Source organism: Chiloscyllium plagiosum, chromosome 33 (assembly GCF_004010195.1).
Source record: "Chiloscyllium plagiosum isolate BGI_BamShark_2017 chromosome 33, ASM401019v2, whole genome shotgun sequence".
In the NCBI taxonomy this organism is placed as follows: Eukaryota; Metazoa; Chordata; class Chondrichthyes; order Orectolobiformes; family Hemiscylliidae; genus Chiloscyllium; species Chiloscyllium plagiosum.
Genome location: NC_057742.1, coordinates 10,790,036 through 10,802,268, shown reverse-complemented (window position 1 = coordinate 10,802,268; position 12,233 = coordinate 10,790,036). Strand labels below are relative to the sequence as shown.

Genomic DNA, 12,233 nt, shown 5'->3' with positions numbered 1-12,233 from the left:
CAACCCCTCACACCATGGATTGTGTCTTACTAAGTAGCCATATGTGCGACATCTAATCAAACTTCTTTCGGAAATCCAAATATATTATACCTCTTGATTCCCCTTTATCTTTTATAACACTTACCTCAAAGAACTGTAATAAATTTGTTAGGCATGATTTCCCCTTTATGATGCTATGCTGAAACTGCTTGGTTATATTATGTGTTTTAGATGCTGACAGTGTACAATTTGGACTATTTTGCAGTATTGTACAAGTGTGCTTTTGTGAGCCTGTGCAAGGTGTGTGTTTTCAGCTTGCAGGCTGGATGAATGATGCCAACAAAATGTTGAAATTTCATTAAGACAAAATCAGTATACTGCAGATACTAGAATTCTGAAATAAAGACAAAAATGATTGAAAAATTCAGCAGGTCAGTCAGCATCTGTGAAAAGAAACAGAATTAAAGTTTCATGTCAAGTGAACTTTCATCAGAACTCATGAAATCTCAGGCTTAAGCCAAGATTGGACTTTGCTGCATTGTGTTATAGTAAATGTAAACAGTAAATGGTGGCACTGTTTCTTCCTGAAGTTCCAGAAGAGCCACTGTCCCCATCATTACTTGTAGGCATTATCTGAGGATTAGCAAGAATCAATTCAACTTTTAAAGGAACTCTTACTGTGTTTTAGATCAATAAAGCACCAAGTCCTAGATGGCATCAGAAGGGTGTTTACCTTCTTTCAATCAATGAGGCCTGAACTTTCCTGTTTTCACATCCAAGATGAGCTCCTTAAGTGGTAATTACTCGACATCTTAAAGGTCATAATTGGTGAGCCAGGAAGGTCAATCTCGGACTTTGTGCCCAAACTTAATTGCTGAGCTGTTGGGATGATGGGGAGTATCCCTCCGGGGCAATTCAACTGATGGTTTGCCCTGCCCACCACACCTCAGGAAAGGAATATCCCACCAATATCAGAGTCTCAGAGATATTTTCTAATCAATCTATTCAAAGATGTTTTTACACAACTCCGGACCAGGTGGGACTTAAAACCAGGCTTTCTGACTCAGAGGTGTCGGCATTACCACTGTGTCACATAAACTCCCTTGCCAGAGTATCACACTATTGGTTTAACGTGTCTTGGAATGAAAATTGAGCTAGTTGTGGTAAATCTTTCGATGCTTAGCATGTGGTGGAATAATTAATGGTGTGCAGGTGATAGCAGCTGCTTTCAGTTTTCGGTATCAGATCCATAGACAGGTCATGCTTAAGTGCAATGCAATGTTTCTGGCTGCTAAGCAGTGCATATTTGAATCAATCGGAGGCACTTGAATATGTTTCAAGAAATCAAGCATTACTAAAATTTGCCACTTTCTTCTAAAAATGGTGTGATGTAAGAATTCTCTGGTGTTTTTCTCTGCGCTGAGCATTAAAATATTTCATAATTTGATTTTGCCAAATTCTTTTTGATTCAAGTATGGAAAGGTGATATTCAAAACAAAAAGCTGTTCAGGTTTAAATTTGTATCAATTTACAGATTTCTGCAGTCGAGCCGTGTCAAAACGATTTAGAGAATATGATGTGCGTAGTGCGTTTGTATTAGTAGCCCTAGAATCAAGTGAGATCAAATTATTAAAGCAAGCAGAACATACTGAGGAGCTGAAAATTCGAAATAACAAGTTCTCATGAAAGATAATCGATCTTAAAAAAATAAGACTGTATCTCTCCAGAAATACTGACTGACATTCCAAGACTTTCCTTTGTTTATATTTTGCATCAAATCACTATTTATGTATTTATTTCAAGGTAAATAAGATTGACTGACATGCCATTTCAAATCCGATTTTAATTTAATTGGTGAGAGGCTTTGATGGAGTAGACATGTAGAAATTGTCTCTGTTGGATGAGGGTCGTAAAGCTGAGGAGATTTATTTCAGATAAATGGTGAAAAACAATGTGAAATTAGTGCTTTTCAACTCATCAACTTGTTATTCCGAACCAGGATGGAGAAAGCAGATGCAGTGATAACTTTCCTAAGGGAATTGAATATAATCCTGAAAAAATCCGGGCCTGGAGTGGAGATAATTGGACAATTCTTTCATAGAACAGAGCTGATGAGCTGAATGGCCTCTTTTCATGCTCCATGAGTCAATACATTGACTTAATTTGGGGCAGTTTTGTAAGTATTCCATGAGGTGGAGGGAGGATTTTGTAGTCAGTGCTGGAATTCAGAAACTGCAAAAAATACTTTTTTGATCAGGCAGCATCTGCATAGGGAAAAGCTGTAAACTTTTCAGGTCAACGACCTTGCATCTCATTTGACCTGCTGGAAGTTTCCAGTTTTTACTGAACTATCTTTTCCCACTTGTTCAGGGGTCATTCTCTCAAGTTTTTTTTTGACTTAGATTAATTGGTTTCTATTCTGAAGCAATGTATGACTTGCTTATCATGGCAGAATGTAGGAGCAGAAACATTCCAGATAGAATTCTGGCCCTCCCGCGTCCTGAATTGGTACCAAAAGACGATGTGGGTTGTAGTAGTAGAAGCATAATAGCCACTATTCCTCGCGCACAAACATGCTGAATTTGAAGTGTGATATTTGAAGTGTGGCTTCCATTGGACAATGAAGGAAAGACTCATCTAGGGGTCATAAAATGAACACAACACCGATGCTCGTAGGTGCTTGCAACAGTGTTCCCGATGGAGAAAGTGAGGACTGCAGATGCTGGAGATCAGAGCTGAAAATGTGTTGCTGGAAAAGCGCAGCACGTCAGGCAGCATCCAAGGAACAGGAGAATCGACGTTTCGGGCATAAGCCCTTCCTGAAGAAGTGTTCCCGATGCCTACCTGATGTATGTTTCGGTTGAAGATCGCAATTTCTTAGCCCTAGAACAGTGCAAGTTTAAAACTACAGCTAGAATCCGAAGGGAATTAAATTGAAAAGTAGTTTTGCTGAAGAATAATTTTCCTTTGCCAATTTATTTCCCTTGCTGCCCTCTCCAGAAATCGTTGATGCCTTGTTTTGAGATGGAAGTTGCCAGTCACTCTCTGGTTCTTAGTGGCATTTTGTGTGAGTGAGAATTGGGTTCACTTTGTGTATGTGTTTTCGAGGAGGGGGATAGAGGGTTCTCCAGTTAAACCTGGCCGGCTCTCACTACCGTGCACACATGTACATCCAGCCGGAACTCTAGGGCAAAAACCTCGACTGAGTTCTGTTGCCTAGTAAATACACACAGACCATTGATAGCACCTTTGATGACCACAGTCTTTGCTGTGCTCTGGCGTTTTGGAACACATCCAGAACCATATCTGGGATCGTTATGGGCTGTGGCGTTCACTACTCACTGGTTAAATTTCCAAATCAATCGGGGAGAGCTGATTTTTTTTTTCTCCCTGAAGTGCTGAGCAGTGACTCTTGTGTTTCACAATGTTGCTGTTGTACTGTAAGTGCCTGTGTCATTCCCTGTAATCCTTCTGCTGCCAGTGCACAGACTGTGCTGCCAGGCGGACAGACAGGAAATCACAGAAGCTTGCAAATCCATTGCAATGCTCGACAGGTGGGTGCAGTGAGTGATGTGTTCGGGAGTCTGCAGTCACAGGGTTTCAACTGGCTTGCTGAGCTGATGACATCGGCAGAGTTCTCGTATTACAGCTTTGTTTTTCCTGTTTCTAAAAGTTTACACAGTTAACCTGCCTTCGTCTCCTTTTCGACATTCGGCTTTTCTGTCCAAACGGATTTGACACCAGTGTTTGCTTCTTACCAGAATCCCAGACACGAGGTTGGTGCAAACTTCACAATCGGACACAGTTTTGACAGTGGGAATGGTTTTACGGTTTTATTCTTGTTAATATTTCAGCTATCCGAGGGAAGAGGGGGTGGGGGTGGTGGGAGAACAGTTACTGAGAAATTAGGTGCCGATAATGTGTTTTCTAGGCCGCATGTTTACGGATTGGCTCTGGTTCAGGTCTTGTAATGCCTAGACTGTGTTCTGTTTTCGATCAGTCTGTCCGCCTGTGGGAATCGGAGCTGTGTCTGAAGCCTGGTTCTTGGCCCCAGTCTGTCAGTAGGCTGAATTTGCTGATATTTTTCCAGCCGCTGTGCCAAAAAACAAAGGAAAGAAAATAAAGAAGGGAGAGGGTTTGGGGGAGAGAGAGAAAAGTTGTCGCACTGTGGACCTAGTGACAGTCTAATCTCCTGCCTCTAGTTGTTTAAGTCCCAAGTGACCAACATGTGTGTTCGATTTTCAAAGTTAGAAAATACATTTATTGTGGGGTAGAGGTGAGCGGAAAGTCTGATGTGCAGAAAGATAAGATCTCACTTATTTGTTCGTTTAGTTTATTTAGTTACGATATATGCTTAACAAGAGGTTTATGAGATTGTTGTGATTGAGAGTTCACATTTGGACCATTTTAATCTGTTTCTTGAGAGGTGGCTGCATTGATGGTTCTCATAGTTTCATGTGTCTGGCTCCAACTCCAATGTATTTATAATGCAATACATGAAAAATGCAAATAAATTATCCTGTGTGGAACTTGAAAAGTTTCTATGCAAGAAAGACAGGTCTTTTTGACAGTTGGGCTGAGCAAATCTGGCAAAATTTAATGACGGTTTCTGCTAGATTCACAATTCTTACTGGTTGGGAGTCAGAAGTAGACAAGCAGGAAGCTGGAAGAACACAGCAAGCCAGGCAGCATCAAGAGGTGGAGAAGTCAATGTTTCGGGTATACCAGAACATTGACTGCTTCACCTCCTGATGCCGCCTGGCTTGCTGTGTTCTTCCAGCCCCCCTGCATGAATGCTTTGGATTCCAGCATCTGCAGGTTTTTTTGTCTCATTGGGAAGCAGTGACATATATGTAACTTTTGAAAGCCAATTTAACACTGAAATCTCATAATGTGCTGTTTATTTAAGCACATTGTGTGTTTGAGTCATTTTGAATGTTATGTTTTCTCTTATTGAGTGGTTAATTATTGACAACATTACAGATGGAATTGCGGCACACAAAAGCAGAAGTTTCTGGGAATGCTCAGCAGGCCTGGCCGCATCCGTGAAGAGAAATCTAAGTTGACGTTTCAGATTTGGTGACCCTTCCTCAAAACTAGAGTGGCAGTACACTTGTTTTAAAGTCACTTCCCTCTTAAACTGTGGTCACACAAAATTATAAGGTGTTACCTGACTTTTTTTTCTGAAGAATTATCGGTCAGAGTATTGAGTATAGGAGCTGGGAGGTCATGTTGCGGCTGTACAAAATATTGGTTAGGCCACTGTTGGAATATTGTGTGCAATTCTAGTCTCCTTCCAACCTGAAAGGGTTCAGAAAAGATTTACAAGAATGTTGCCAGGGTTAGAAGGTTTGAGCTATAGGGAGAGGCTGAACAGGCTGGGACTGGTTTCTCTGGAGTGTTGAAGGCTGAGGGGTGACCTTATGGAAGATTACAAAATTATGAGGGGCATGTTAGGATAAATAGACAAAGTCTTGGGGTGGGGGAGTCTAGAACTAGATGGCATAGGTTTAGGGTGAGAGGGGAAAGATATACAAGGAACCTAAGGGGCAACCTTTTCACACAGAGGGTGATATGTATATGGAATAAGCTGCCAGAGGAAGTGGTGGAGGCTGGTACAATTGCAACATTTAAAAGGCATTTGGATGGGTATATGAATAGGAAGGGTTTAGAGGGATATGGTCCAGGTGCTGGCAGGTGGGACTAGATTGGGTTGGGACATCTGGTCGGCATGGAAGGGTTGGACCGAAAGGTTTCCTTGCTGTACATCTCTATGAGGAGAAAGTGAGGACTGCAGATGCTGGAGATCAGAGCTGAAAATGTGTTGCTGGAAAATCGCAGCAGGTCAGGCAGCATCCAAGGAACAGGAGAATCGACGTTTCGGGCATAAGCCCTTCTTCAGGAAGGGCTGAAGAAGTGCTTTCCTGAAGAAGGGCTTATGCCCGAAACGTCGATTCTCCTGTTCCTTGGATGCTGCCTGACCTGCTGCGCTTTTCCAGCAACACATTTTCAGCGTACATCTCTATGACTCAATGACTTTATAATTACTTTGGTGAAAACTGTTTTTTAATTAGACAGTTCAGCTGACATCCTAATGGCATTTTTTTAAAACTACCATTTCAAACTACAGTTTTATTTAGTAAGACAGTGCCTTTTCCAAATTATTCATTGGCATGAATTTGTCTTTTCTCAGTTGGTTCATTTATTTATGCTGAGTGCTTTTCTTGTTCTTTGCACTTCAAGATAAGATTGCAGACCTGGGAAGTCTCAAGTTCGATCCTTGACCTGTGTTCAGCTGGTTTGATAATTAAACACTACAATTCGTCTTAACCCTCATAGCACAATGAAGAGAAATCAGTCAGTATATCTGTCCAATCACTGTCCCATCATCACCAATAAACAAAATTTGTGTGTCTGTTGAGTAAGACCAGGATCAGGCTGAGCTTTGTGGTCAAATAACCTAATGACTAAAATTTACTGCTTCTCAAATGATGAGCGCTCTACTGGCAAGGTAGAAGGCTGTCACAATGAAACTCACCAGGATATAGCAATTTCATGAGCAGGGAGGAGAAAAGCAATGGGCAAAATGTAAGCAAATCATAGAATCAGGTTACAAAGAAGGAAGGTCTTTTGAACCTGTGCCAGCTCTTTGGTAGAGATATCCAATTACTCCTTGTACCCTGTTCTTTCCCCAGAGCCTCCCAATTTTTTTCCCTTCAATTATTTATCCAGTTCTCATTTAATGTTGTTGCTACAGGCAATGCTTTCCCAAGTCACAGCATTCATTGAGAACAAAAATCCTGATCTTACCTCTGAATCTTTTGTAAATAACCTGAAATCAGTGTCTTCTGTGTTGCAAGAAAAATGCCCTCATGCATGATTTTAAAAAGATGTTCCCTATGGAAAATATATTTATTTGGTGAATGAATATTAATTAAGCTTTAGAACAATTGTGTTTTGAAATGTGTAGGGACCATGCTTCTTGAGGCTATAAGCAAGCATGTAAATTTTAAAACTGGCAAGAATGACGCTGAGTGAATGACTATTGATAATACATAAATAGGTGTGTTTGTGCAGATTTAAGTACACATTCTATTTACCTGATAAAGAGTGTGCATTTTTTTAAAAGATGTAGACAGAATCAAACCAGAAAAAATGCACAGCTTTCTTGGAACAGATCATCTACAGTCAACTGATATATGAAGGCCGGGGCTTCGTGGTTTATGAAGAACCTAGTTGGAAAAACCCCAGTATTCGATGATAAGTGTACCCTTCCAAGTTCCTCCAGTGAGTCAGTAAGGGATACTTCCCTCGAGCGTGGTGGAGTTATCTGGACTATTGTCTGTTACAAAGGATCAGCTACTTCCAATCTCCAATCAGCAGTTCCATAATCCTGGAGTCAACTCAATGTATAGAAATCCAATTTAGCAATCTTATCTCATTGTGAATAGTCCCTAATACCTTTAAACAATTAATTAATGTCTGTGGAGCTATTATCATCTGGTTATACAGGCTTCTGTTTCCCAGAATCCAAGCATTTCTACTTCTTTTTGTTATTGAATTAAAGTTTCATAATTCAAAGCATTCACAGATTTGGGGTTTACTCTGAAGTGTACCAAACAACAATGCTCATATCAGTTTTGTACAATGTGTTCTGAAGTACAGAATCATGAACGTAAACAGGTTTGTAGCTATTTGATATCTGAAAAACCGAAACCCAAACAAGTGGTAGTTTTTTTAAAATTCAGCCGTAACCAGTTCAAGAGCAAATACCAAATTTTAAAGTATTTTTGGAATCAGCTCAAATTATTTCAGGATTGCCCTAATTCCGAAATGCACAGAGCCCTACTTTGACAAAGTTATTTGAATCATGGTGCATGTTAAACCCCATTCCAAAAATCTACAAAGCAATTAGCTGGCTGTAATTGTAAATCCTAATGTCTAATTTCAGTGCTGCTGCACAAATGGGACATGAGGCTTTTGCTCAAAATATACTGTAGACCAAGCCTTGCATTTTAATTCTGTCAGAGTTTCAGCTTTACTATTTCTCTCTATCTCTCATACCTGATAAAGATTGTGTTCACTTTTTTTTCTTGAAGAAGTGACAAAGCATGAATCCAACCCACTAACTGGAATGTTGACAGTACTTTCTATTAAAGTCAGATCGCTGAGTGCTAGCTCTCTCCAACATAAACATCAGTTCACTTCGGTTCAACAGACAAGTTTGCAGATGCTCATCTGGTTGAGAACAATTTTCATAAGAGAAAGAAAAGCTTGACTTTGATATATTTGAGTAATTTATTGTTTTTTTTAGAAGAGGGGGCAAACAGTTTTTAAATATTCCTGGGGTCCACATCTGGAAGTAATTTTCTGCATTCCAAAAGGATTACCACATGCTCTGTGATGAATTGGATTTGACTGATTGTTCAGACTGACAGGTTTGAATAATGTTAAGAGAGAAAAGTATTTACAGTTTTTAATGGCTTTGAACTGTACCAAGAGATCCATGCTGGAGAGAATTTATCACTGTTGTTAGTACATTTATTCACATAGAACTTTATACACGATTCAGCAAATGCATTACAGTACATGTTTCCTATCCAGACAAGGTGAATTGCAGTGCTGTTAACCCTTTGTTGGTGAAGACTTTTTCAATTCTTAAAGGTCGCATGTTTTCTGTCATTTATGTTTAAAAAGCTTTGAGAAACTAAAATGTATGTTACAATAGTAACTGTATAGTAAAGCATTTGATTAGTGTTCTAGAGTTTCTTAGACTGGGTGCATAAATACTTTGTAAATTAGCAGCAGCATCAACCTCTCTTTTCTCCTCTATGCTCCCATCTTCTTTAGTATAATGCTTGAGTAGTGTTCACATTCACTTCTTGAGCCAGGAAAATAGAATGAGATTTAAATTATCTTTAAACAGATTTGGCTTGTGTGACATGGTGTCATTGCTTTGATATCTTTTCTGAAGTAGGCATGTTTCCCTCAGAGAAGTTTTCCTGATGGGTAGCTTTGACTATGAGCTATAGTGCAACTAGTTCTAACAGATCAAAACAGGGCCAAAGAAAAATATCGACCCATCGTTTGAAGTATGGCCTGCAGCTTTTTTACTTTCTGTATTGGATTGGAATCAGGCTGATGCTGTAAAAGCAAACATACATTAAAAATTGGTCAACATAGTGAGTTGGTTAAAAAGGGTTCAACTGGGATTGATTCAGTGAATGACTGTCAGTTTCTTTACTGAAGGTTGGTTCTTTTGCATTGTTTTGAAATTAGAGAATAATGCATCAGATGTAGCATCAACGCTGTTGGTTTAAGTACTAGTTGTTATTGATTTGACAGTTGCTTGTTGTTATAAGGTAAGCAGCTGGCCTAAGTGGTTAGAACTGTGTATGTGCATAGCAAACTGAAATGTTCCTTTTTGGGTGGGACTAAAATGTTGAGTGTTGCCAATACTGTGGTTCCATATATATGAATATTTAATAGACTATCAATACTAAAGTAATTCTCTGCATAAAATTTGCTGCTGATAGTGGGATGATTTTACTTCTATTCTTTCAAAATTAGAATAAATAAATTCCTTGATTATTCATTTTACCAGGTTTACATCCCAAATTTTACTTGATTGCCTTTGAGATAGTAAATAGAATTTATTTTATATTATATTTTTATTGTGGAAAAGTGACAAAAGTTGAATATTTAACCAAGGAAAGAGATGTTAGGAGGGGTAATCTATAACTTTGTTAGAGAGGTGTGCTTTTAATAGTGGAACAAACGTGGGTTGAAGAAAGGAATTAGAGTATAGGGCTCAATTAGCTGAAGGCATGCTGCCAATAGTGCGGCAAAGAAGTAAGCTCAAGGCTTAAATAAGTTTGAGATGTTGTTAGCCTGCGAGTCTTTGAAGGCGATCACAAACAGGACTAATTGCTAATCATTGGTGCAAGATAGCATAATGGCATTAGAGAATTATATGAGCTAAAGTTTACAATAAATGGAAGTGGTGGATCAGCTGGGAGACCTCAAAAAGGCTGACTCTGGAGATAATAATATTGAAGGTGAATGAAACAGGTGGGCTGCAATTGGCCAGAGCCAGAGATTACAGTCAACTCTCTTTGATGAAGAGAACATGTTGGACCTTCACTTTGGGATTGAGTAGGAAAGATGTTGAGATTGTGAATATTTAGTCTAAGACAGTATCTGGAGAAAGCAAATAAATGAGGCAGGCTGACAGCCATACGGAAGTCGTTGGGGAATGATGGTACTTTTGACCATATTAGGAGTTACAGAAAGGGTGAGGAAAGATACTGCAGTGAAGTCACAGAGGATGTCACTTTTGAATTGAGTAAAATCATTGCAATGACAAGGATGAAAGCCTAACAGCAGATGTTCAAACAGATATCTCTATTAGATATTAAAAGATATGAGAGATAACTTCAGTAATTTCAATAATCTACTGGATGAAAGCAAGATAAGTATAATTTAAATGTTAAAAGATTTATCTTCAACCATTCTAAGTTTAGAATGAAATATGAGCAAGAAAGTACATGCCAAACACACACATATAATAGTTCTGTATGAATTCCTTTATTCATTGAATAAAATGTGAAGCAAACTACATACATAACAGGACTTCACTCCAGTAGGTTCCACTATACCTCACTTTTCTTCAATGCGAATCGGCTACAGCACGATTGAAGAATTTAGACCATTATTTGTAGAACGCGAACTTTCCTTACCTGAATTGGCTATAATGTGATTCCTGTCCCATTGGTTTAAATGGTGCTGCTATTACAGGATTTTCTTATAACGTGGGACCGCATGGAATGGAACTGTTGAATTATATCAGAACAGACTGTATCTGCCGTGGTACTGCTTTTGATGCATTACTTTGATTTTTATGCATACAGAAACAAGGCTGGTCTTTTCAAAATCTTATGCTTCCTAATTCTGTTAACATTCATATATGTCTCCTGACTGGACTAAGCTACTTGAGTATTAAGGAATACCCAGTATGCAAGTAACTCATGAAATACCAAGTGCTTGATATGTTTTGTATGTTTTTTAATCTTGACGTATTCTGCTGGGTAGCTGCATTTGTAGATCTCTTCCTCAGTTACATCCACGTCTTGCATTCCAGGGATTCTGCTTTAGTTTCTTCAGTTAAGGAGAGCTCAGTGGACAATATCCACTCCTCAGCGTTGCTATTGGCTATCCTTGGCTGAGTTATGGGCCGACTGTAAGATATTGTCCATTTCTGTTTTGATTTTCTTTGAAATTCAACACTGCCTTTATAGTAATCATGGGCAAAACTCTACAAGCTTCTGTTTTTTTAGAAAAAATAAAAAGGTTAATGAGAGATACAGCTTCTACTGCATCTGCAAACAACCAAGCTGGATCAACTATAAAGTTAAAAATCACACAACACCAGGTTATAGTCCAACAGGTGTAATTGGAAGCACTAGCTTTCAGAGTACTGCTCCTTCAACAGGTGGTTATCCAGCAGTGCTCCGAAAGCTAGTGCTTCCAATTAAACCTGTTGGACTATAACCTGGTGTTGTGTGATTTTTAACTTTGTACACCCCAGTCCAACACCAGATCAATTACAATAATGCAACCTTTTTAGTTATTCGTAGGCAAAACATGCAGGGCTTAGCTTCTTACATCTTCATCTAGGAAAAGAACACCTTGTGGGCAGTACAGGACAGTACATGAGAGAGATTTTTTAAAAATCAAATACATGTAAAATAAACTATCTTCTTGGGTTTATTGAATATTAGATACATAATATTTAACTAACAATCTCAATATCTACATTTTACAATGAAAGTGTACAAACCTTAAATGCAAGTAATGAACTTCAGGCACATTAATTTGTGGAGAATTAATTGATATACTAAATTTTGAATTTCGAGCTTAATACTACTGTAATTGAAGGGATGTGTGTAAGTAAAATTGTTGTCGTGAGTCATATCTGATTAAGCTTTGCTGTTAGAACATAGAACAATACAGCACAGAACAGGCCCTTCGGCCCACGATGTTGTGCCGAACATTTGTCCTAGCTTAAGCACCCATCCATGTACCTATCCAATTGCTGCTTAAAGGTCACCAAAGATTCTGACTCTACCACTCCCACAGGCAGTGCATTCCATGCCCCCACCATTCTCTGGGTAAAGAACCCACCCCTGACATCTCCCCTATACCTTCCACCCTTCACCTTAAATTTATGTCCCCTTGTAACACTCTGTTGTAAG

At 39.0% G+C, this 12,233-nt stretch overlaps 1 protein-coding gene across 9 annotated transcripts in view; it reads left to right on the top strand.

Annotated features, from left to right (window-relative positions):
* The window catches only part of raraa (retinoic acid receptor, alpha a), a 580,457-nt gene that overhangs the window by 288,074 nt on the left and 280,150 nt on the right, over positions 1 to 12,233 (top strand). Inside the window, exon 1 of one of the 9 annotated variants that reach the window (XM_043674915.1) lies at positions 745 to 775. The exons of 7 other annotated variants lie outside the window; for them this stretch is intronic. In XM_043674915.1, coding sequence (XP_043530850.1) covers positions 760 to 775 — 16 coding nt within the window. In that variant the 5' untranslated portion in view covers positions 745 to 759. Of the gene's footprint in view, positions 1 to 744; positions 776 to 3,612; positions 3,756 to 12,233 lie in introns of those variants that run through there. One more of the 9 variants, XM_043674902.1, reaches the window with a different exon arrangement.